This window comes from Oryx dammah, unplaced genomic scaffold (genome assembly GCF_014754425.2).
Source record: "Oryx dammah isolate SB20612 unplaced genomic scaffold, SCBI_Odam_1.1 HiC_scaffold_25, whole genome shotgun sequence".
In the NCBI taxonomy this organism is placed as follows: domain Eukaryota; kingdom Metazoa; phylum Chordata; class Mammalia; order Artiodactyla; family Bovidae; genus Oryx; species Oryx dammah.
Window position 1 is genome coordinate 12,050,721 of NW_024070209.1, and position 27,486 is coordinate 12,078,206.

General features: G+C 37.9%; 1 protein-coding gene across 1 annotated transcript in view; it reads left to right on the forward strand.

Moving 5' to 3' along the window:
* Positions 1–27,486, forward strand: part of EXOC6B (exocyst complex component 6B) — a 697,089-nt gene that overhangs the window by 499,262 nt on the left and 170,341 nt on the right. The window contains exon 19 of the mRNA XM_040223938.1: positions 1,182–1,323. Coding sequence (XP_040079872.1) covers positions 1,182–1,323 — 142 coding nt within the window. The remainder of the gene's footprint in view (positions 1–1,181; positions 1,324–27,486) is intronic.

A 27,486-nucleotide genomic window follows, 5' to 3' on the forward strand; every position in this document is an offset into this window, starting at 1 on the left:
AGGGAAGAAAATGATTTAAGGAGGCCATATAGGGGTGTTAACTATATTTCTTATGTTTAGTGGATATGTGTGCTCATCATAAAATTATATATATTTTTCTGTATGACTGAAATACTTCATTATTTCAAAAAAGAAGGATCCACTGAGTAATATGAGGAGTCAGGCTTTTAAAAACTTATCAGGCTTTTCAGACCAGATGATAAATAGCAGAAATAAAGTAAATATACATCTGGGGAAAAAATGGATATGTCCTCCATACTGTATAACTCAGACCTGGGACTAAAATATAATTCACTAGTATAAAAATGAATCTTTCAAAGAAATAGCAAATTACTAATTTTAATGTCAGTGTTTTGAAAATTAGAATGTGTGCTCATAAACTTCAGTGCTTATTTTTTGAGAAAATTTACCCTTTTATTTTTTCAGAAAACTTTTTTGTTTTAAACCATTCTTTTCATTTTATATGTGTTAAATCATAAAATAGTAAACACTTTGGTTTCTAGATAAGTTAGAAAATTGTTTTCATTTGCTCTTTAAGAACTGCAGTAGTTTTGAAGAGATTGCTGAAATTTATTCTCTCTGGAAACATTCTTTCTCAGTTTAATTAAGATTTTGAGTATTGTTTATCTATTGTTGATTTAGGGGAAAAAACACTTTGTGAATGAAGAGCTGGGCTTTATGAATTTTAGCTGAGTATTATAGTGACATGACTAATGGTAATGGAGCTAATATTTAAGATGTTTGCCATCAGGTGCTATTAATTTCAAAATTATTTGAAAGGAAGGGTTATCATAATGGAGAAAACCTTTAAAGAAATTCCCAATTGATATTATACATGTTTCAATGCCATTCTCCCAAGTCATCCCACCCTCGCCCTCTGCCACAGAGTCCAAAAGACTGTTCTATACATCTGTGTCTCTTCACTGAGACGACCCAGAGGGATGGTATGGGGAGGGAGGAGGGAGGGGGGTTCAGGATGGGGAACACGTGTATACCTATGGTGGATTCATGTTGATGTATGGCAAAACTAATACAATATTGTAAAGTAATTAACCTCTAATTAAAATAAATAAATTTATATTAAAAAAAAGAAATTCCCAATTGAAAAATAAATGATTTTAATTTTTGTTGGAATTTCATTTTAATCCATCAACCTTATGATTTGCTTTCTTGTATTTCAGGGAAAGGTGGCCCAGACAGCATGTATGTCAGCTTGCAAGCATTTAGCCACATCTCTGATGCAACTTTTGCTGGAGGCTGAAGTAAGGCAGCTCACCTTGGGAGCATTACAGCAGTTCAACTTGGATGTCAGAGAATGTGAACGTAAGACAATAAACCATCTTTGTTTATTTGTTTTACCTGCCTACTCACTTCTGCAGGAAAAAAGTTTTAGGTCTGTGGGGTTTTGGTCCTAATGGAGTCAAAGAATATCTAAGTGACAGAAATAATTTGTAGGTATAAAAGTAAGAGTCTGTCAGCAAGCTAATTTGAACACCCAAAAGTGCATAGACCCACATATAGGAAAAAGACCCCTGGCCACATGGAAGTCTAGAGGGGAATACAAGGCAGACATGCATTTCATACACATCAAAGGAAACCTGATTAGTTCATAGACTTCAAAAGAATGCAGTTCTCAACTATTTGCTTTTTATCTTGTAATTTAAAAATATTTTTTCATCTTATGTGCAAACTCTTCTTAGTCTAAAGAACAAATGGAGTATGCATTTATCAGTCAGAAATGCTTTCTATGACAGGTAGAAACAGAAAACCTTAGACAGAGTAGTTAAATAGGTTTTGATTTTCTCAGAGACAGTGTGTTGCTGTACTAATTTAGTTGTTCAGTGATGTCATCAAGGACCCAAGCTCTTTTGTTCCCTCTCCTCTGTCATACTTAGGAATATAGAATTTTCCTCCTCATATATATTATAGTCAGAAAGGACTCACATTCAGTGGACAAAAAGGTGCAAAGATCACCTAGTCTTTTTTATTTAAAAAATTAAAATCTTTTCAGTAAACCCCTAACAAACTTTCCTGTATGTCTCATTGATCAAAATATAGTTGTATAATATTGAAGAAGTGAATGAGTCTTATTTTCATGTGTAATTAGTAGGTTTATCACAGTCCAGATTCTAATCTAGTTTCATAAATAAATTATTCATTAAATGCAATATATATATAAAATTGTATGATCACCTCCAGCTCTCAGGGAGGCTGGGGGATTGAGTATCTGGCAGAGTGAAAGAGGAGCATCATTCCTGACATAGTTCATTTATCATGAATCATCTACTTAGAATTAAACGTGAAATCAAGCTTTGTTTAGCAAAGAAGGAAGGGATGAAAAGTGTTGTAGTGTTCACTGTGCCATCGGTGAGAAATGAAAATGAACTAAAATGATATGACTTCTGGAAACTTCTGTTTCTAGAAAAATTAAAATAGTGAAAAATTACATAAGTGTACTAATACTTTTGCCTCACCTTTTTATTTTTCTACTGCTTATTGGTTTCCTTTGGTGGGCATTTTTTTTTTTTTTTATGTACCATGCAACAGCAGGATCTTAGTTCTCCAACCAGGTATTGTACCTGGGTTCCCTGCAGTGGAAGCGTGGAGTCCTGACCACTGGACTGCCAGGGAATTCCACCTCTTAGTTGACTTTTGATGGCTGGAAATTAAGGCTATGCTATTTTTAATTAATTAAATAAGACTTCCAGTTCCAGCATCACAGAGTAACAGCTATCAAAGTCACCCTTTTGCCATAAACAGCTCTAAAACTGGATTAACTGTATGAAGCAACCTTTTTCATGCATTAGACAGCAGACAGCACACGACTATGATCCTTCAAAGGGGAAGTGCACAAGGTAACCTTGACATTTGCTCTTGTTTTCTGTCTAAGGGCACTATCCAGACACAGCACAGAAAAGTAGAACCGCTATAAAAAGCTGTGTTTTACATAGGAAAATACCCAGAGATTGGCATATAGAACTGTTGAGACAGCTTAGCTTAGGTTTATGGACCAAGGTACCATAGAGCAAGGAGTTGTTTGGAGAAATAGCTCTAGAAATATGCATTGGAGATCCCTTGAGTCTTTGATCAAAAACTAAGTTGCCATGTGTGGTGTAAAACTCTGGGAGGCTTAGCAGAGAATAGCCACTAAGGAGCTGTGAGCTGAATAGGAATGCCAGATGTCACAGAGTGCTAGGAAGCCTTGGAATTCTGGCCAACCAGAGTGGAAAGACCACCTTAACATATTGTGCATTCAATAATACCCTTGAAAGTTAGGCATTAAGAATACTTTTCAAGCTCTGGAGTAAGAGCTAATCTTGATCCACCGTAATAAAGCCTAATAACAAGACTTGACAAGATGAAGGTAATCCGCCAGTAAAATAACTGCCTGCTGAAAGATTCAAGAGTCTTTGAAGGAAGAGGAACATGAAAAAGTTTTCAGATTCCCACCATCTAGCATCTACAATTCCACATCAAAAAACTAAAATTTGGGACTTCCCTGGTAGTACAGTGGATAAGAATTCACCTGCCAATACAGGAGACATAGATTCAAATCCTGATCCAGGAAGATTCCAAATTCCTCTGAGCAACTAAAAGCCTGTAAACTATGACTAATGAAGCCCATGCACCCTAGAACCAGCAGGCTGCAACTACTGAGCCTGTGTGCCTAAAGCCTGTGCACAAGAGAAGCCACTGCAATGAGAAGCCCACTCACTGCAACTGGAGATTAGCCCCCGCTCTCTACAAGCGGAGAAAGCCTCTGTGCAGCAATGAAGACCCAGTGCAACCAGAAAAATAAGACTAACATTAAAAAATTTAAAAAACCCTAAAATATGACAAACAAATATGTAGGGAAACATGACCCATAACAAGAAAAAATGAAAAATAGAAATAGACCCATTGATTATACCAATATTGAAAATAGCGGACAGGGCCTTTAGAAAACAGAATATAGTCAGTAATACAAAGGAAAAGGTGGAATGACTGTAGCTGAAATCTTTTCCAGGTTTGATTTAAAGAAGTGTTAACTCACTGATTTAAAAAGCATAACAAATTTTTAGCAAGATAAACGTATAGCCACACCCAGGCACATTATAGTCAGACCACTAAAAATAGCAATAAAAGAGAAAATCTTCAAAGCAGAAGAAAATACACATTACATAATAAAGAACAATGATAAGAATTGGAAACAATGCAATCCAGAAAGCAGTAGAAGAACATCTTTACAATACTGAAAGAAAAAGAAAACGTCTGTTAACCTTAACTCAAAAATTCTTTTTCTTGTGAAAAATATCCTTCAAAGATAAAGGTAAAATATACATTTTCAAATATGAAAGTTGAAAAAATTTGTCATCAGAAGATCACCACATTTAAAAGTTGGTTTTTCAAGTTGGAAGGAAATTATACTACCTGTGACCCCAGCTCTGCAGTGAAGACAACATTGTTCAAAGATGTATCTCTTTCCTCACATCTTTTTGTAGAATCTTGACACTACTGAGAATTGACGTCTGTTAGAAAGGGAAGTGCGCAGTATTGTATGCATCAAAGTTATTTAATTGAAAAAATAATCAACATCTAATTCCCCTTCTCTTGAATCTGGGCAAGCTTGTGACTTGATTGTAACCCACAGAATGTGGCAAAAATGACTTTTGTGGCTGGATCATAAAAGACAATGCAACCTCCATGTTCTTAGCTGCTGTATATACAAGTCCCTCTACCCTGAGGCGTCCACGCTGTGAGGAAGCCTAAACCAGCTCGTGTGGACAGACCACATGGAGGAACTCTGGTATATGACATATAAAATTGTATGCTGTTGCTACTGGGTTTTGTTGTACTCCTTCAAATAGTGCTAGATTTTGTTCTGACCTGGAATTGCATTACTGGTTGGATCCTTTTGAGATTAATTTTTCATTTATATTGGGTCTAGAGCAACCTTTTGTTTCAGTCAGATTTAACCCCAAATCTAAAGCAATGCCCTTTGAAATATTCTACCTCATTACCCAAACTATCTGAAGATATTTCAACTCTGGCTGGTGGAAACCCAAAGTATGCCTGGCTATATAAGAACTCCACAAATCATTCTGCCATTTCTTTCTCATACTTCTGTCCCTAGCCTTGGGTAGTTTCTTCTCATACGTGTACATGTTAATCTTCAGCCAGGCATTCAGTGGGACCCTTTCATAGTGTTCCTCTTGCAGCTTCCTCCACATGACCATTGGCACTGCAAACGCTAGTTGCCATGGCATCCTGGACTACAGTCTCTGACTTCTGAACTCAGACTAGCATGTTTGTTTGGGTTCCCTCCCTTTGCCCACTATGCATCATACCTAAAAACTGCTGCTAGACATGCTCACCTGGTTTGTTTTCTTTCTGTCAGGGATCACAGCCCTGCATTGATTGTTATCTAATATCTAAAACCATTCTTTCAGATGCTTTGGCCAGTTTTCCAGGTTTTTGTGTGTATATATGTGTGCACTATGCCAAAGCCTTTGACTATGTGGATCAGAATAAACTGTGGAAAATTCTGAAAGAGATGGGAATACCAGACCACCTGACCTGGCTCTTGAGAAACCAGTATGCAAGTCAGGAAGCAACAGTTAGAGCTGGACATGGAACAATAGACTGGTTCCAAATAGGAAAAGGAGTACGTCAAGGCTGTATATTGTCACCCTGCTTATTTAACTTATATGCAGAGTACATCATGAGAAACGCTGGGCTGGCAGAAGCACAAGCTGGAATCAAGATTGCTGGGAGAAATATCAATAACCTCAGATATGCAGATGACACCACCCTTATGGCAGAAAGTGAAGAGGAACTAAAAAGCCTCTTGATGAAAGTGAAAGTGGAGTGAAAAAGTTGGCTTAAAGCTCAACATTCAGAAAACGAAGATCATGGCATCTGGTCCCATCACTTCATGGCAGATGGATGGGGAAACGGTGGAAACAATGTCCAACTTTATTTTGGGGGGCTCCAAAATCACTGCAGATAGTAATTGCAGCCATGAAATTAAAAGATGCTTACTCCTTGGAATGAAAGTTATGACCAACCTAGATAGCATATTCAAAAGCAGAGATATTACTTTGCCAACAAAGGTCCGTCTAGTCAAGGCTATGGTTTTTCCAGTGGTCATGTATGGATGTGAGAGTTGGACTGTGAAGAAAGCTGAGCACTGAAGAATTGATGCTTTTGAACTGTGGTGTTGGAGATGCCTCTTGAGAGTCCCTTGGACTGCAAGGAGATCCAGCCAGTCCACCCTAAAGCAGATCAGTCCTGGGTGTTCATTGGAAGGACTGATGCTAAAGCTGAAACTCCAGTACTTTGGCCACTTCACGGGAAGAGTTGACTCATTGGTAAAGACCCTGATGCTGGGAGGGATTGGGGGCAGGAGGAAAAGGGGACGACAGAGGATGAGATGGCTGGATGGCATCACCGACTCGATGGTCATGACTTTGAGTGAACTCCAGGAGTTGGTGATGGACAGGGAGGCCTGGCGTGCTGCTGTTCATGGGGTCACAAAGAGTCGGACACGACTGAGCAACTGAATTGATGTGTGCAGCGAGAAGATGAGTCTTCTTCCTATTACTCCTTTATGAAATTAGGTGAATTCCATCATGGCATTAAGTGAATTCCATGGTGGAATTAAGTGAATATCTTTTCAAAGTTTTACTTTTTAATTTATATATTTTTGAAAGTAATATCTTCTTTTTAAAATTTCCAGGGTAAAAAAGTACAAAAAATTATCATAATCTCATTATTCAAAAATAAGTACAATTCCAGGGATTGCATCCAGGCATGATAACATCCAGCTGCTGCTGCTGCTAAGTCCAACTCTCTGCGACCCCATAGATGGCAGCCCACCAGGCTCCCCCTTCTCTGGGATTCTCCAGGCAAGAACACTGGAGTGGGTTGCTATTTCCTTCTCCAGTGCACGAAAGTGAAGAGTGAAAGTGAAGTCAGTCAGTCGTGTCCAACTCTTAGCTACCCCATGGACTGAAGCCTACCAGGCTCCTCCATCCATGGGATTTTCCAGGCAAAAGAGTACTGGAGTGGGGTGCCATTGCCTTCTCTGATAACATCCAGCAGCCGTAGAATTTTTTCTAGAAGTCGTTCACTGGATTCCTTGCATCTAGTTAGCCAAAATTGTTTCACCTGCTTCTGTCGTAACCAATTATTCCCCAGGAGAATGAAAACATGATTGGATAAACCAATCAAAATTGATTCTTAATGTTAAATATGAAGTTATCCTTTTCTGAATCTTGAGGAATAGTAGAACCTCATTGTAATATAAATAAAAGGGAGAAAAACAACCAATTGTTGTTGCTGTTGTTCAGTCACTAAGTTGTGTCTGACTCTTTCTGCAGCACTCCAGCCTCCTCTGTTCTTGAATGTCTCCCAGAGTTTGCTCAGCTTCGTGTCCATTGAGTCCAGTGATGCTATCTAACCATTTCATCCTCTGTCACCCTTTTCTCCTTTTGCCTTCAATCTTTCCCAGCATTAGGATCTTTTCCAGCGAGTTGGTTCTTTGAGTCAGATGGCCAAAGTATTGGAGCTTCAGCTTCACCATCAATCCTTCCAATGAATATTCAGGGTTGCTTTCCTTTAGGATTGACTGATTAGGTCTCCTTGCTGTCCAAGGGACTCTCAAGAGTCTTCTCCAACACCACAGTTCAAAAGCATCAATTCTTCATGGTCCAGTTCTTACAGCCATACATGACAACTGGAAACACCATAGCGTTGACTATGCAGACTTTTGTCAGCAAAGTGCTGTCTATGCTTTTTAATACACTGTCTAGGTTTGTGATAGCTTTCCTTCCAAGGAGCAAATGTCTTTTAATTTTATGGCTGCAGTCACCATCCACAGTGATTTTGGAGCCCACGAAAATAGAGTCTGTCACTGCTTCCACTTTTTCTTCTACTTGCCATGAAGTGGTAGGACTGGAAGCCATGATCTTAATTCTTTTTAATGTTGAGTTTCAAGCCAGCTTTTTCACTCTCCTCTTTCACCCTCATCAAGAGGCTCTTTAGTTCCTCTTCACTTTCTGCCATTAGAGTGGTATCATGTACATGTCTGAGGTTGTTGATGTTTCTCCCAGCAATCTTGATTCTAGCTTGAGCTTCATCCAGCCTGGCATTTTGCATGATGTACTCTGAATATAATTTAAATAAACAACCAGTACCATTGGTTGAATAGGAAAATCTGATGAATGATTAGGAATGACTTGTGACTGCATTTTTGATAGAGCTAAAAGGTAAAGAGGGATGAAAGGTGATAAGCTAAAATATATTAACCTCGAGGAGGAGGAGCACTGAGAGAATAAGGAAAATGCCCATCTTATAGCCCAATTCTGAAATTAATTTTATATGAAAGAATGAACAGTTTCTATTTAGACAATTTATAGGTGAATTGGTATCCTAAGTAGAGAGCCATATTTCAGTTAATATTGAGGAAGAGACCATTTAATGAAAAGGTGGAAACTGTGCAAATAGTTTGTTAATTTTGCAAAAGGAGTTCCAGGGGCCAGTGTTTTATCTGAAAAGCCATTCAATATCTATAATAGCCTTTTGTAATTGGGATCAGCTTGAAGCTAACATTTGTAAAGCATGACAGTGCCTCTAATAACCCTATTACCACTGAAATTTTTTCTCCGTATATTGAAGAGCCTCTAAGGTTCATTGATTTAGAATTTAATGTTTCATTTCTGATTGGCATTAATTTGTCTGTCAAAAAACTTTTCATGGACATTTATTTTAATTTAAAAGAAAGAATTCTATGTCTTTTGGTATACCATCCCCCTCATTTTCTTCTTTAGATGCTCAGTGGTCTATAAAAAATCTTAAAGAAATGATACATAAGATTCACATAACTATACAGAGGCGTATTAAAGCAACTCCAAATGACAAGATAATTAACACTTACATCTTTCTACCCAGTGGTGTGTACGTGAAGTATTTTTGCTATTGTCTGTGAGTCCTTGGAAGAACTGTGTATAGGTCTTAAATAAAACTTTGGACAAGATAGAATGTGAATGTATCTTTAGTGTTTGACTCTGAGGCCTGGCCTGCCACTTTGTTAGATTCAAATACTTAGACGATAATCAATTAGTATAGTGTAGTCATTAAGAACTCAAATTTTAGAGTCAGCTCAATCAGATGGATTCAAGTCACCACTTCTTTTTAGTGTGATTGTGTATAAATTATTTAACCTCTTACAGCTCCATTTATGAAATAGGTACAATAATAGTACCTAATATTACAGGAATGGGTTCAGAATTAAATGAGATAATGCATGAAAAAGTTTATTTCATTACTGGCAAAATATTAAATTTGCAGTAAGGAATAACTTCTCCTATTGTTATCATTGTCAGCAGCCACAGCAGTTAATAAACATCCAGCAACTCTCAGAAGGTCCTTTGCAGACCATGCAGACCTTTATCTGTAGTTTGTGAATCAGTTAGGTTTGGAGATGCCCTATTATTTGATTTATGTTGTGCTTTTTTGTAGCTGTCTAACTTCCATATTTATTTGGAAAGTTATAATCCAGAACTGATAATTTTCTAATTCTTAGCTTATGCTTTTGCAAGAAATCAATTAGTTAGCTCAGATGTTTACTAGAGATGGTACCTACTGCTTTGGATTCCACCATCTAGGAATGTTGTTGATTTCTTACTGACAGACTGTCAAACCAAGTACCTTTAAGGTGACAATTATTAGGACTTAGGAGCTATGAAGAAAATATTCCTTTTCCTTTAAAAATTGACAGTAACCTCTTGGTATTGCTTCTCTGTTTGAGTTTCATCTTATAGTCTCCATGTGTTTGTGTGTCTTATATGGAGTTTTGGATGTTGGAACACTGGATCCCAACAGAGAAACTGGGTTTTGAATACTAGCAGGTCTTGATCGCCTAACGCTTACCTCCTTGATCAGACTTTTGCAACTTTCATGTACTAGGACGTTCAGTCTGTGTCTGGCTTTGGAATTTCCAAACCTTTCCATTTGTATATTCTAAAAATATGGAGGTCTGGGTTCATATTCAGGCTCAACTACTTGTTAACAGCACTAATTCAGTAATTTGTTCATTTGTTCAACAAGTTCATGTGAAGCGCCTACTCCATGCAACGTACCATGCTGGAGGCTTGAAACAAAATGGGAAACCACTGACGTTAAATAAGAGAGTAATGAATCTAAATTCATTAGATATGTGGATTGAAAAGGAACTCTCCAATTTATCAGGAGCCTCAGAGGTCTGTTGTAAGGCTGTTGCAGTAATCCGTGATAGAGATAATTTGGAAGCTTCAGCATATTTATGCATCATAATTCAAACCATTGGAATGAATGCAGCAACTCATCTAACCTCTCTGAGTCCATCAGTAAACTGGAAATGCTAATCCCTGTATATTTTTCTCACAGTATTGTTATGAAGTCAAATGAGATACTATACATAAAATCATTTGTATACAGCCATGGAAATTTTATTTATTATAGCTGTCATTTCTTTATCCATATGCTTTCATATGTTTTTATCTTGTTTTCTTTCCCAATATTTTCAGATTTTAACAATCTATTCACGTTCCTAAATTATGTGAAGGATAGATGTGTTAAAAATATAACAATTAAACCAAGTCCAGGGGACATTTGGTTGTGAGGAAATGCAGCAGCGGTTGCATCTTTTTAAATTTGCCGTATTCCGTCTTTTCCCAGGGCCCATCAGCCTTTTGCACAAAATAGACCAAGTCCTTGTACAGGAAGGCTAATAGTATGCTTCTTGCCAACTTCCCAGCTCTTTGATGGTCAAGTTAACCAGAGCTTGGTTTGCTCTTTTGGAAAGGAGCAGGACTCCAAAGCCTTGTATTTCACCCTTCTTACCATAATAGCCCTTGCTTTACAGGTCAAGAAACCAATGTGGAGAATCTGCCCTAACTCAGGATTTAATAAAACAATTTCAGATTAGATTCATGACTTTACTGAGTGGATTATGGTATAAAATATAGGCAGAACACCATTTGTCATTTAACTCCATAAACCCCACTCTAACTGAAAGATGAGATCACTTTCTACATTCCTAGAGAAGTAGTTTTAGCTTAAAGTCAGGATCAAATAGCCCACTACTGGAAAGTCTGAATTTTCTATCTCTTAGTATATATTTACTAAAACAGTTGGCTGCAAGTTTCCCTTGTGGTATAGCAGGCTCTCCTCTGACTCAGGTGTGAGATGTTTTAGCAAATCTTACTAAAGGGGCAGACCTTAATAGACTTGCTTATGATTTTGCAACTGGAGCTTCTGAACTAAAGAATCTTTATAAAGTGATCTTTCTGAATTTTAAGTACTAAGCCCAAATACCTGCTATTTGAGGTAACTGTACTCATTTTTTATTTTTTTCTGTTACTTGAGTCCAGCTATCCTTGACTGTCCACCTCTGTATAGTTAATTATCCCCAGAGACTCTCCACAAGAGTCTGTCTGAGAACTTTCAGGCATCCCTTTACCAATCTCTTCCTGGTGAGAGGGAGATGGAAGAGAAGTGAGTCCTCAGGACCTGGTCAGAAGCATCATGGAACCATATGTGACAGGTCTCACATCCATTCTTCTCTTACAACCTTTGAAGTTAACATTTGCAAAAGGATAACTACGCCAGTGGCTCAGATGGTAAAGAATCCACCTGCAGTGCAAGAGATATGGGTTCGGTCCTTGGGTCAGAAAGATCCCCTGGAAAAGGGAATGGCTATGCACTCCAGTATTCTTGCCTGGAGAATTCCATGGACAGAGGAGCCTGGCGGGCTACAGTCCATGGTGTTTGCAAAGAGTCGGACACAACTGCATAACTAAAACTTTCACTTTTCACATTTTTCAAATCCAAACTGCATCAGCTAACCAAACTGTACAAAGTGACTACTAGCTCATATATTAACAAAGTGACTACTAGCTCATATATTAAATCAAACCTCTCCAGTGAGATGCCTTATAGTAATTAACTTGTCATTCAAAATTATGTTTAGTTGTCCTTGAATAAGTAGTACAAAATGCATATCCACACTGTTGCTTTTTTTCACCCTTGGAGATTCCTTAGAAAACTCTTATGTTTTTTCTGAATGTATTCTCTGCTACTCTTATTTAGCATATCACCTTTGAGACCACGTTGTGGTTAGATCCTAGTCATGGGACAATATTCAATAAGGGATAGAGCAGAGCAAAGTGCTATCCTTCTGTGACAAGGGAGACACCAATGGAAAGCATTCTGGAGAAGACCGAGGAATCAAGGTTTCAAAATTTCTCTTACCACCCTTGCATTTATCAAGGAAACGTGGTGAAAGTATGAAGACAGATGATGTATCAGTTCATAACTTGAAAGATCAGTTTGTGCCCCATTTTCATTGTAAGTTGCCCAGTGTTATTGAAAGCTTTTACATGAAAACTTTTCATATTATTCAGTTTACTTAAACTAAACAATGTCAGGACAACCTGGAGAGGGAAGTGGCAACCCACGCCAGTATTCTTGCTGGAAAATCCCCTGGACAGAGGAGCCTGGTAGGCGATGGTCCATGGGATCTCAATGAGTCGGACAAGATCAAGCAACTAATGCTAAATTCTAGGACAATCTAGTCCTCCAAAGCTTCACCTTCAATGAGAACTTGTTCCCAAGTGACTCAAGATAATACCTTAATTATGAGCTTGGCTGCCATATTCCACTGACCATTAACTTCTCATCCTAAGAAATGAAGAGATATCTTAATGCCCTTTTCCCTGCCATCACCTATTAATAAATTCCAAATATTCTACTTTTTAAATACTCAGCCGTTAAAAAGAATACATTTGAATCAGTTCTGATGAGATGGATGAAACTGGAGCTGATTATACAGAGTGAAGTAAGCCAGAAAGAAAAACACCAATACAGTATACTAACGCATATATATGGAATTTAGAAAGATGGCAATGATGACCCTGTATGCAGGACAGCAAAAAAGACACAGATGTGTATAGCGGACTTTTGTACTCAGAGGGAGAGGGAGAGGGTGAGATGATTTGGGAGAATGGCATTGAAACATGTATAATATCATGTAAGAATTGAATTGCCAGTCTATGTCCGATGCAGGATACGGCACGCTTGGGGCTGGTACACGGGGATGACCCAGAGAGATGTTGTGAGGAGGGGGGTGGGAGGGGGGTTCATGTTTGGGAACGCATGTACACCTGTGGTGGATTCATGTCAATGTATGGCAAAACCAACACAGAATTGTAAAGTAAAATAAGAAATAAATTAATTAATTTTAAAAAATAAAAAAAAATAAAAAATAAATAAAGTCTTTGGATTGCCAGCTCAATCTTCAGTCATCTGTCTTATGCTTATTTGCATGGAAGAAAAATTTATTCAAAATAGTTCAATAAAAGAGGAGGGCTTATTTTGAATACATGGATTTCATAGGACCCCAGAAAAAGATAAATAGCAGATCATTTAGGTTAGGGATCATGTCTGCTCACTCCTGTCTCCTTAGTCTCTTCCATAGTACCTGACATATGGTACTTACTTAATATTTATTTATTGAATGAATAAAAATGACTCAGCAACTACCCAAGTTTCTAAATCTTTTTGGTCAGCTCTGACAATGGAAGGGAATAGAAGTAAGAAGTGGCTTGGAATGGATGTCATGTGATGTGAACAGCAAGACAAACAGGGATGTAGTTGGAACCCTAAGGAATATTCTCTAAGGAGAATGGACGATTGGCAACTTGAATACACATATCCTACCACCTTCTGTGGATTATAAAGCCATTCTTGACAACAACAGTCACTTTTTGATATATCACCTGTATACTGCTACTGCTAAGTCACTTCAGTTGTGTCTGACTCTGTGCGACCCCATAGACGGCAGCCCACCAGGCTCCCCTGTCCCTGGGACTCTCCAGGCAAGAACACCGGAGTGGGTTGCCATTTCCCTCTCCAATGCATGAAAGTGAAAAGTGAAAGTGAAGTCACTCAGTCATGTCCAGCTCCTAGCGACCCCGTGGACTGCAGCCCACCAGTCTCCTCTGTCCATGGGATTTTCCAGGCAAGAATACTGGAGTTGGGTGCCATTGCCTTCTCTGATCACCTGTAAAATATATAATAATTAAAATCAGAGGTGATGCAAACAGATTGGCCTTTGACATCAATCTGCTTCTATCACTTCTGATTTTTATCATTATATATTATATTTAATAGTTTGAACATATTTTATTCCTATTCTAAACCTCAGTTTCTCTACTTATAAAATGAATTTACAGTTATGCTATCTCACAGACTTATTCAGTTGATTAACTAATACATAACAAATGCTCAGTAACTGCTAGCTGCTATCCTCATCATCTATGTCATTATCATTGTCATAAAGAGTATTAACCTGGAATGAAAGTTGTATTATGACCTCAGTTTTGCCACTAATTTGCTGTGTGATCTTGGTAATTCATTAAATCTGAATTTGGGCTTCTTGTTTATAATATGAGAACACTTGGCTAGACTGTTTCTGAGTTTCTGTTTAGTTCTAGCTTCCATGGTGGCTCAGACAGTAAAGAATCCACTTGCAATGTGGGAGACCTGGGTTCGATTACTGGATTGGGAAGATTCCCCTGGAGAAGGAAATGGCAACCCACTCCAATATTCTTGCCTGGAGAATTCCATGGATAGAGGAACATGGTGGGCTATTTAGTTCTAAGATATTACAGTTTATCATGGGAGGGAAGATTGTGTGGATATGTTTATGTGTATGGAAGATTGTTATAATTTATATTGTTATATTAAATAAGATAGTGTAATGAAATGCTTTACAAATCCTAATACATACATATTTGTAAGTGCCAATAAATATTAAATATGTTTCTTGTAGTTTTTATTATATTATGTATGATACCATGTTCATAAGGGAACTTGATAACATGTTCGTCAGGGAACAGAGTATATGGAAGTAGAAAGCAGGCTTTGAGTGATTGCCGTCAAGGGTTCTTATAAATTTAATGACCGTTGGAATAGGGTCACTAATTTTTTTTCCTCAAAGAAACTTTCTGTATAATTAAGACAAGATTGTCTCAGGCTGCTTTGTGCTATCTACTTTGGATAACATTAGTTTAGGAAGAAAGCAAGCTATCTAGTCAAGACCTAAAGCACTATGAAAAAGTGAAATTGTTAGTCACTCAGTTGTGTTCAGTTCTTTGTGACCCCATGAACTATGTAACCTGCCAAGCTCCTCTGTCCATTGGCTTCTCTGGGCAAGAGTACTGGAGTGGGTTGCCATTTTCTTCTCCAGGGGATCTTCCTGACCCAGGGATTGAACTGTGGTCTCCTTCATTGCAGGCAGATTCTTTTACCATCTGAGCCACCAGGGTATCCCCTAGAAATGTCAGTGTGGTTTTTGAGGAAAATCAGAGTTGCCGTGGTGAAACATGTTAGCAGTCCTCAATTTCAGAAGTCTCAAGAGTATGATTACATTTCTTTTGGGAACTTAGTTACTAGAACCTGAGTACTAATATAGTACTGATATGAGAAATAGATTTTTAAAAATTGGCTTTCTATAAGATTTACTTTAATCTTAGAAATGTTAAATTATTGTAGCAAATGGTATCATTACACATTATGGGATTCTTGTGAAAAGTCTTGAATTTACTTCCTTTCCTATTAAAGCATAGGTTTTATGTTTTATCCAGAAGACACTTTTCAAATTGTATCTTAATTATTTTAATTGTACCTCTTCAAGTCTTAAAAAGAAAGCCCTCTTAAGCCCTCTTAAGAATATAAGGCTTGAAGAGAGACAAATGGAGAAAGTTTGAGCCCAATAAAATTTTAAACCTCATCTTCCTAAGTTATATCAAAATAATAGATGCCTCCTTTGTCTGAGGATATGTAATGCCTGAAGATGCAAATTTCTTGTTGCAGACTTCTGAAGGACATTTTGTGTGTTTCAATATCATTAATTTCAGATCCCTTAGCTTCTATCCCTGGCCTTGTCTTTCTAAATTGCAGTTTTAAAACAAGCTTTCCTGTTCTGCCCTCTTCCATCTGAGAAACATTACAGTGGAAAGATTGATGATAGACTTCGAGTTTGTATGCAGAAAAATAAACTTGCTTCCTATAATTTGCAGTGTTCTGCACATGTGAAAATCTAAGGATAATTAGTTGCTATTGCTTTAATGTGATAGAGACAATAACTTGTTCTATGAGACAAGCTCCATGGCTAATGAATTTTGTCTTTTGGTTGATTGACTGGTTAATGGAATCAGAAAGAAATATTTTATGTTTCTTCTTCAGAAAAATGCTTTCATTTTCTGTTGGAAATGTACAGGGATTTGGGTGGCCACTCTTTGTTAGAACACATCTTTCTTTATTTGTTCTATCATTTGTATTCCCTTTTTCTCAGTTTTGTTCTATATTCTTGTTTCTCATTCTCATTTTGACTCAATATTTGCAATGAAACTCACATTTGCAAGGGAAAATCACTAAGTTGGCAGTTATATATGTATATGTATTATATATAGTTATAGTTATCAATATTTCATTCATTCTCTTCATTCCTTGTTTTCTTTGCAAGACCTGGAACACTGTAGGTATTCTATACAGGTAATCAAATTTAAAACTGAGGTGCAGTGGGAATATGTAGGATGAAAATAGAGGCCATTTTTCTGAGAGGTACTTTCTCAGTCACACAGCTCTCAATCAACCTATGCAAAGGCTTCCCCAGAAACTTACAGGCTGTGTGGCTTTGTCTCTCTCCCTCTTCCCAGGCCCTTACTAGTTCTTTTTAAAAGTAGGATTGAGCTTGGATTCTCAGATGTAAAATGGTGTGGGAAGAACACAAACTGCAGATATCGTCCTTCTGTCAAAAACAGGCAATACACACCCTGCTTTGTTCCCTGCTGTCTTCCCACACCAGCACGGTTCCTCATGCTAGGTGCTGTGCTATTATGATGTGCCTTCCTTAGCCATGGAAACCCAAACGGAAGGCTTCACTGCCGTTTAAAGGGCCATGTCACTTCTCTTTGACTATGGATGATGGACCCTGTACCCTCTGGAAGGACTTTTCCCAGACATGGATCAGTGAGTAGTGCCCACTCAGCAGTTATTTTGGTTTATGGGCTGAAGTTCCTTGAATTCCAGGAGATAAGGCAGTCATTGTCTCTGTGAGCCCACTGCCAGACACCTAGTCGTTTGACAGTAGGTGCTGCCAACCTGAGCGCTGAAGGCAGGCAACCTGCTCTTCCTCACCATGGCAAAGATGCCATCCTTGTCAAGAAAATGGAGATGGATCATGCTGCTCTGACCTTGTTATGCATCACTGTCAAGCCCTCTTGTTGGCTTCCAGACATTGGCCAACAGAGACAAAATACTTTTTCTGGTACAGGTGTGACCTTGGATTGTTTGTGAGCATTTAAGTGATGAGGAAGTACAAAGGACCTGCTACGTGAAGAATCATACTACTCAATTAAGCTTTTTTATTTGTGGCAAACTTAATACTCTAAATTCTGTTTGGCTGTTTGGTAAATGTGGTACTTATCCCAGCTCTAAATAAGGACAGGGACTGATTCCTCTTTGAAATTGTTTAGATTTTTCTTCCCAGCTTTATTTCAAGGGATATTTGGAGGCAGGAAGATAGAGGTGGTAGGAGGAAATTAACTTAAATCAGCTGGTAGCTTCTAGAAGTCCATTTTTCTGCTGTATGATTTTGAAAAGAAGAGGACCAGATGTTTTTTAAAGTGATATTCCAAAGTTGGTGCTCCTTCCTTCTTTTTCTACATTTTCTGTTTTAGCTGTTTCAGATTTCAATACTTATTTTTTCTCAACTTTGAGACCTTCTGCGCTTTGGAAGTTTCAGAGACTAGAAAGATTAAGAAATGCCATTTCAAAGAAGTAGAAATTTTAAAATATATTGTGGTTATTGCTATTTTCCTGTTACTTAACCCTGGTTCCAGACCCAGTAAAACAGATTTTTCTTAGAGTATGTTATAGCAATTTCATAATCTCCAAAGACTTTTACTATTTCTTTATTAGAAACTTTAAAAACAATTATTTAAAAATTTTCATGAGTCTAATAATTTGCTTGAAAACACCCAGAAACATTTTCATGGAGAAATGACCCTGCTGAAACAACAATGTTTCTTAATCATTGCAAACTAGGTGCCTCACCTCACCTTTAGCACCAGAGCAATGTTTGGCTGAGGCTTCCCAGGTGACTCAGTGGTAAGGAACCTGCCTGCCAACGTAGGAGATGGGGACCAGCAGGTTCAATCCCTCAGTCGGGAAGATCTCCTGGAGGAGAAAATAGCAACCCACTCCAATATTCTTGCTAGGATAATTCCATGGACAGAGGAGCCTGGTGGGTCACAGTCCATGGGGTTGCCAAGAATCAGGCACAAATGAGCCACTGAGCTTGGCAATGTATGTACAGCTGGCCATCTCTTTCTCCTATATCAACTAGCTACAAACATCACCTCAGGTGAAGAGTTGTTTCTTCAGCACCGCTGCCTCATTCCATCAAGGCATTTGCACCTCCCTTTTATTCACATAGGCTAAAATCCTAACATTTGTACTAAACCAGACTCTCCCAAGAACATCTGATGCACTTGCTCTTCTTGCTTCCAAGTGATTATGCTGAGACATTGTGTACATTTTCTATTTCCTTTGGCCTTACTTCATGTCTTTGGGGTTGAGGCCAGTAAACTATTTTAAAATTAGGCCATTTTATAGGGTGTAAACCAGGAAATCATATTAAATGCAATGTATATTTAAAAATTATTTTAATTGTTGAAAATTGACAGACTTGGGCCCACAAAAAATGCCTGTAACATTCTCGTCCACCTACTGCCTTTAGGTGGAACAGTACCATATACATCTCAAAAAGTTGATCAAAGTCCTAATTTTTATGAAACATTTTAAAAGAAAAAACTTTCCTTCTTTTCCATTATCACCTGCTGTAACATTTCAAGAGTTAACAGATTCTGATTTGAGTTCTAATTTGAGTTCTGAGTTGATTTTAATTAAACCGTCTATCTGATTTAGTTTTAGTATTACAAATTTTAGAAATTTATCCTTTCTCTCTTTCTCTCTTTTATGTGTGTGTGTATGTGTGTATGAGAGAGTGGCATCACACAATTCCCTTAGCATTCCCAATTTCTTTTTTCTAAGATTGGAATTTAGAAAATATGAGTAAAATGTCACTGCCAACACTTCCACTTAGAAAAGCTGAAGTTTTCAGAAACTAGTGAGACAATGAATAGCATTTTAAAAGTCTTACCTATAATGTTCTATAATAGTAGTTGATCTATATTTTGTTTCTATTTTCTACTCCTTTCCTGGGAGGAGAAAGTAGTATATATTAGGGTCACTGGTGGGATATTGTACACCTACCAGTACATTGGATGGGTGAATTGAGGCCTGTGTCTTTGTCTTTGTTTGATCACTAAGTAGTTGTGAATTGGGACAGCACACTTAATCTCTTGCAAAACCTTTTTACTCATTTGTTATAAGTGAATGATTTGGACTAGGATATCCCATTGGACAACATGGCTAGGAATTAGCCATTCAAGTAGGATGAGGTAGATTGGGAAGGGTGTTCTGACAAAGGCAAGTATTTGTATCATTTCTGGGAGGAAATAAAGAATATGGCATATTAGGGAAATAAAGCTAGTTCATTTGACTAGAAAATAGAGTGAAATGAACTAGGGTATCCAGAAGGAAACATGGAAATATAATTGTTACTATTGGAGCCAAAGCAGATTTTAGACAGCATACTTCTAGTGGAAGTAGATGATAGATTGCTAGGAGTTGAGAAATGAATGGAAGACAAAGAAATTGAATCAGTGCTTGTAAAAGACTCTCAGAAATTGACATTGAAAGAGAGGAGAGAAAAGGTTGTTTATTTCATTGCCTCTGTTAAGCCTGATAATTGGGACTGTTTAATTGTAAATAACAGCATATACTTTGTATAATGTAGCCAAGAATAAAAGAAAAATAAGTCTTAAATTATTTTGTGGTATCAGTAAAATCTTCCTAGTAATCGTTGTCTTCTTTCTTTGCTGTTTCTTCCTGAATGATGTGCCTCTCTGAAGAAATTCAAGTCTCTCCTCAGTTTTTCACCAAATCCCAGCAGTCAGGCTTAAGGGCCTGCCATTTCCTCTGGCTCACAGAAGCTCTTTGTCAACTGTCTGCCTGTCAATGGATGGAAACAAGGTGTAGCATCAGCTCCTGCCCAGACAATTAACCAGGGAAAAGAATGTGGTTCTGTACTCTCCTGTAGAAAAGCATTTTAAACATTTTAAAGACGGGAGTGCTTTTAATACTTGAGATGGTCATTTGTCTCCTATACTTCCTATTTGTTAGGATATTGCTTTCAAAGCACCAGTTTATCATGGAAAGAAGTTGCTTCTGTACCTAAAGAAACACTTACTTCCATTTCCTTTTTTTCCAACTGACTTAAATTCTCTTAAAACACTAATCTCCCCCTTTCTTACCAGTGCCTCCAAGTTAAAATGCCTAACACTGCCTCTGGAGTTCCCTGTTGTGTCTCCTTCAAGTCTTTGGACTTACAACCACCAGCTTAAGGTCTCAGGTTTCACTGACAGAGATTCTCTTCTTCACCTTCTTTTGTTTTTGTTTGTTTGGTTGTTTGTTTTAGGGGGAAAAAAGAAAAGGGAAAACAACCTCAAACTGAGCTTAGTGGCAATGTTTATATTCTTTAGTAAGATAGATCCTAAGTATAGATCTTGACCTCTGAAAATAAATTCATTAGTCTGTATAGCTATAATGGCAGACCAGTATTTATGTTCATATTGATCTAATGCAAACATTTAGTGTGGAGGTGGATCATTGTTTTAATACTTAACATTATAATTCCATTTGAGGTGGTGGAATTCCCAACTAATACTTGAACAATTATATGAAGTAAAGCTAGAAAGTGTAGAAAATGTTATCGTTCTCTGAGAAAGATATGTGAAACTTTTTATTTTGCCATGTCAAAAATAATCTCTTGTAACGAGCACTCACTTTAATGCAATATCTTTAAGTTTTTTGATTTATTGAAGAAGTGGCCATGTAGGCAAAAAAAAAAAAAGCATATCATTATTTTATTATATTTGTTTCCAGTAAATTTTGTATTTGTTATGCTGGGACATATCTGGCTATAACCTAGATATTAAAATGGACCCAATATCAAGTTGTATTGTGCGTGATCTGAGTTGAAACTTGTGTTCCAACAGCAGTTCTCCAACACCAACTGAGTGAGTGAGTGAAAGTCGATCAGTTGTGTTTGACTCTGCAACCCCACGGACTATACACTCCATGGAATTCTCCAAGCCAGAATACTGGAGTGGGTAGCTGTTCCCTTCTCTAGGGGATCTTACTAACCCAGGTATCAAACCCAGGTCTCCCACATTGCAGGCGGATTCTTTACCAACTGAGCCACCAGGGAATCCCAGCAACAACTAGGTGTTCTACAATTCAATCCAGTTCTAACAGTAACTACCTGGAGTTAGTACAGATTCTACAAATTAAGGGTTCAGTCCCACAAGCCTGCCCCTCTACAGATGTCAGCCACAAGCCTCAGGTGTCCTCAAGCCACTCCCACTTCTTTCTAACTGACTACAGATTTTGGGGGCTTCCCTGGTGGCTCAGATGGTAAAGCGTCTGCCAGCAATGCGGGAGGCCTGGGTTCGATCCCTAGGTTGGGAAGATCCCCTGGAGGAGGAAATGGCAACCCATTCTAGTACTCTTGCCTGGAAAACCTCATGGACGAAGGAGCCTGGTAGGCTAATAGTCCATGGGGTCGCAAAGAGTCGGACCCGACTGAGCGACTTCACTTTCATTTTTTACTTTCACAGATATTGAGCTCACCACATCCCCTTTCAGTTCAGTTGTTGTTGTTCAGTTGTTAAGTCCTGTCTAACACTTTCGGATCCCATGGACTGCAGCATGCCAGCCTTCCCTGTCCTTGACTGTCTCCTGGAGTTTGCTCAAATTCATGTCTGTTGAGTCAGTGATGCTGTCTACCCATCTCATCCTCTGCTGTCCTCTTCTCCTTTTGTCTTCAGTTTTTCCCAGCATCAAGGTCTTTTCCAGTGAGTTGAGTATTCACATCAGGTGGCCAAAGTATTGGAGCTTCAACTTTAGCTTTAGTCCTTCCAAAGAATATTCAGGGTTGATTTCCTTTAGGATTTACTGGTTTGATCTCCTTCTCCAGCACAATTCAAAAGCATCAGTTCTTTGGCCCTCAGCTTTCTTTATGTTCCAACTCTCACATCTGTACATTCAGTTCAGTAATTCACTACAAAAACTCACATAACTCACTGAAAATGCTGTACTTATGACTGCAGTTTTATTATAAAGGCTATAACGCAGGAACAGCCAAATGGAAGAGATATACAGGACAGGATCCTGGGGAGGAGGGTGGCAAAACAGAATTTCCATGTCCTGTCCTTAAGGAATCAGGCATGTCAACCTTCCAGCACATCAGCATGTTCACCAAATCAGGAAGACCCACTGAGCTTCAATGCACAGAGTTTTTATATGAGGGTTTTGTTATGTAGTGAAATGAATCATTCAGTTGTGTCCAGCTCTTTGTGACCCCGTAGACTATAGCCTGCCAATTAATTAATTAATTCCTGTCCATGGAATTATCCAGGCAAGAATACTGGTGTAAGTAGCTGTTCCCTTCTCCAGGGGATCTTCTCAACCCAGGGGTGGAACCCAAGTCTCCACATTGCAGATGGATTCTTTACCATCTGAGCCACCAGGGAAGCCTGAAGCATGATTGAATAAATAACTTACTACATGATTGAAATTGACCACCATCCCTTCCCCTCTCTGGAAATTGGGGGTGGGGCTGAAAGTGTCAACCCTCTGGTCACAGGCTTAGTCATTCTGGTTTGTGCAGCCCCTCCCTTAAAACTACGTAAGGGCCCTCAGGAGTCAACTTCTCAGCATAAACTTAGGTATGATCAAAATGATTTAATTATGAATTGCTCAGGAGCTTTCCTGTTGCTCAGGACCTTTGGAGGATATAAAACTCCTTGTCAGGAGCTAGGACCAAAGACCAGGTATATTCCTTGTTATATAATAGACCTCAAGAGTATATTTGATTCAGTCCCATAGCTTTAAGCAAGTGAAATATTATTGCCTTCATTTTACAGAGGAGACACCTGGCACTAAAAACTTACATGATAGACCCAAGGTCACATAAGTAAAATCTAGAGATATTGGAATCCCAGTTACCTTAGCTAATGATATATCCATTTTCTATGAACACCAATCATTGTAGACTGAGACTCAGTTTTCCTAGCAAATTGTGAGACCATCCACAAAACTTATACCAAAGAAACATTATTGGCTTTCAGTTTAGAAAGAATTACAACTAACTTAAAAAAAAAAAGTCTAGCTCTTTTAACTTAGGAAACATCCTACGTGGAACCCTACCTTAAGCATTTCTCTTTTGGTGTTTTTGGAACCTTTCTATTGTACGCCTCTACCCTGTTCAAGAGTGCTGACAGTGTCCTGATACTTTTCCTTTTAATGAGTTAGCATTTGTTTTGTGTTGTGGACTTACAAAACCTTTTGCAGTTGTAAGTCAGGACTGTAACTGTCATCACTTGCTGAGGAACCTGAGTCAAAGAGCTTTGTCTGGAGACATATGCTGCTCAGCTATCGGGTTTTTAAATATCCCTTAATCATTCCAAAATGATTTGAGACTACTTTCAGTAGGATACGTTGAAAATATTAGTAAATTAGATACTAAGAAAAGAAAATGAGATGAAGAGAAGAAAGAATACTAGCATAAGAATTAATAGAGAGGTACTGTAAAAATTTATTGACAGACATAGTGAAGAATATACAAAGTATATAGCTGCCTCAGAGGGTGGCATATTTTTAAAATATGAACTGAAGAGAAGCCATTGTGTAGTACCAGGCACATTTGTTTCAATCCTAATTTCATAGTCAATGTAGAAACAATTCATATTGCTGTGAATTTGGAGAGTGCTCTTTCCTTGTCATTTCAAAGTCTGAAGTCATTCTTTGCACATTTCATTTTAGCTTTCATTCTTTACAGTCAACATCTGAACCTGTGTTGTCCAAAACTATAGTTACAGCCACAAGTGGCTATTCGAGCATTTGACACACAGCTCAAATATGAGTTGTACTCTAAGTGAAGAACACATCCTGGATTTCAAAAAAAACCTCATGAATAGTTTTTTAAATGCTAATTTTATGTTGAAATGAAAGTATTTTAGATATAGTAAGTAAAATAAGATATGCTATTATTAATTTTTAATTGATTTTTATTTTCTCCAGTGTATCTACTAAAAATTCTAAAATTACACATGTAGCTCTTGTTTCTATTTGGACAGTGCTTTTCTAGAGAATTTTTCACCATTATGTTAAATGCCTACAGAATCCTTCTCAGTGTAAAATTTCAGATAAACTTAATTCTGTCTTGTGTCCATACAATAGAATGATCAGTGCTAAACAAACACATGGATAAGATTAAGCCCTTGAAAGCATAGTAAAAATATCAAGGATATGAAGTTACTACTTTAGAACACCAGTCTTTCTCATCTCTCAGGAAACCCACGCCTTTCATCGCAGGTTCTCAGCTTTCTTTAAGATTATGCACAGAAGCACTGCTGTTTGCTAATTGGCAGAAGCTTCTTTTCACTATAGTATTCAAAAATCTATTATGAAATTGGCCTTTATTTTGCAAAATTGCAAAACTTCAGAAGAAAATTGTGATTTTACACAGATCTGTATATTTTTATGACTTCATTGTTATTGAAATGAAAACGATATACAAACATATATATGCATATATATAAGGAACATGTAAAGTAAATATTTGCTTTCAGACCTTATAGGTCAGGGATGCATATTGAAATAATAGGGGGATTAGGTTTTAACTGGTTCACCAACTTACTTTTTTTTGGTTTTAATTTTTTCATCTGTAAAAGTCCTCAGCAATTACAAATGCTCCTTTCAGCTTTAGGATTCTTGGTTGTAAACTCAAGTCCTGGGACATTTTGTGCTGTGTTTTTGGCAATTATTTATGGAATATTAAAGGAACGTCCAATGCCATGTGGCATGACATTGTTCTGCCACTTGTTATGGGTCTTGGCTTTCCTCAACCTTCTTCTTCTGCAATGCAAAAGATACTGTTTAATTTGGTGAATACATCTAATGTGTTCTTATCCACCATTTAGAATACTATTTCCTTAAACAAAGAACACCACTTTATTTCTATAGAAGCACCCAGTGGCACCTGGACTCCATGACACAGTAGGAATTTATGTCATCTCCTTTTAAATCTTGAATAAAATTATTTTCTAGTTTGCTTTGCTAGAAATCAACCAATTAATTTCATTAAACTGTTTACAGATCTTCTATGTTAGAGATGTTAGTAAGGCATAAAAATCAACTTCTCCAATTTCCTAGGTTTCTTCCACGTAAGACAGCTGTCTCCAGGAAATGTGTTCTGTCATTGACACCAGTCTCTGCCAGTATCTGAACCCTCATTTCCTTTCAGTGGTATGGTATAAGGGACAGACACATGGAGACTGATTGGCTTATTTACTCAGCAGCATCGTGAAAGTTCCTTCATGCTTGTGGCCATTTTCTCTCTTACAGTGGATTAACCTTTCATTAATTAAAAACCTATATTTATCTGTCCTAGTTTTCAGTTGTCTTTTAAAGCAAAAGGAGCTAGGAGAATTAAACTTTGAAAACAATCTATAAATCTATTTAGAGTGCTGCTTTGGCATTTGCTATCAGACTCTGTTATTATCAGTTTGAATTGTATTTCTCACACAGAAACTCAGAATAGGTTAGATTGTACTTTACTCTGCCCTTCTTAAGGCAGAAGGTCTAGTGAGTTTAAAATATATGAAAGCAAAGAAAAATTTATATCACATGATTATACTCTATATAATTAAAGGTGACTTTTTTTTATAATCACATGTTCATACAAACACTTACACAAGTATAGTCAGCTGAATCTTCAAGGAACTTTTCCCTTCCCACTCCTACCCCCACCCCCAGTCCTCCCTTTTTCTGTCTCCTTCATAGCTCTCTCATTTGTACTTACTTCCTTATGTTCTGACCTACCTTTCTCTGACCATCGGGGCCTTGAGTGGAGTCCCTGTGGAGTCCATCAACTCTTCGTTGTAATTAGCTTAGTGGAACCACTGTGAAGTGATGCAAGAAGGCTTTAACTTCCCCAGAGTTACACTTCATAGTCTAGCACACTCCTTATCTGTTGCCCCAGGGACCCAGATACCAGGAAACCGTTATATTAATACAGCAACAGCAGCTCTTATTTGTTTTAATCCCATAAAAACCGCATGTGACCTGACCTGATCTCAAGATATAAACAAGTACCCAACATAGTTTGAGCTCTAGAATACTGATTTTCCTTTCTCACCTGACATTTTGGCCAAAAAAAACCCCTAATCTGTTCAGTGGAGGCTGGTGATGCTATGTTGTCCACTGTCTATCTTGGAACTTCACTGAAAGCAATAGTATATTATGCTAACCAGGAATTTCTGGTTAAAATTTTGCCCACTGCCTTTTCAATTTTCTCTTATTTGAACAAATTAGCTTTTCCTCTAAGAATTATGATACTGGATGCTTGGGGCTGGTGCACTGGGACAACCCAGAGGGATGGTACAGGGAGGGAGGAGGGAGGGGAGGTTCAGAATGGGGAACACATGTATACTTGTGGTGGATTCATGTTGATGTATGGCAAAACCAATACAATATTGTAAAGTAATTAACCTCCAATTAAAATAAATAAATTTATATTAAAAAAAAGAATTGCTATTTTACCTACTTCCCAGATACTGTACTAGTTTTTATTTTTTGAAATAAATTTTACCTTGGTCATCGTCCTTTGAAAATTATTCTTGTTTTATGGACAATTTGCAAAGATTCAGAGGAATTTCTTTTATATTCTGTTTCCCACAACTTGCTTTTGATAAGTTCTCAAATGTCCTGTCTGGGTATACAGATTATAGACTAAGGCAGCCTTTTTTTGGTGGGGGGAGCGATGTTTTATTTGGTGACCTTGTTGTTGTTCAGTCGTTAAGTTGTGTCCAACTCTTTGCAACCCCATGAATAGCAGCACACCAGGCTTCCCTGCCCCTCTCTCTTGGAGTCTGTCCAAACTCATGTCCATTGAGTTGATGACGCTATCTAACCATCTCATCCTCTGCCACCTCCTTCTCCTTTTGCCTTCGGTCTTTCCCAGCATCAGGGTCTTTTCCAGTGAGTCAGCTCTTCGCATCAGGTGGCCAAAGTATTGGAGCTTCAGCTTCAGCATCAGACCTTCCAATGAATATTCAGGGTTGATTTACTTTGGGATTGACTGGTTTGATCTCCTTGCAGTCCAAGGGACTCTCAGGAAAACTATCTAGCACCACAGTTTGAAAGCATCAATTCTTCCGTGCTCAGCTTTCTTTATGATCCAACTGTCACATCCATACATGACCACTGGAA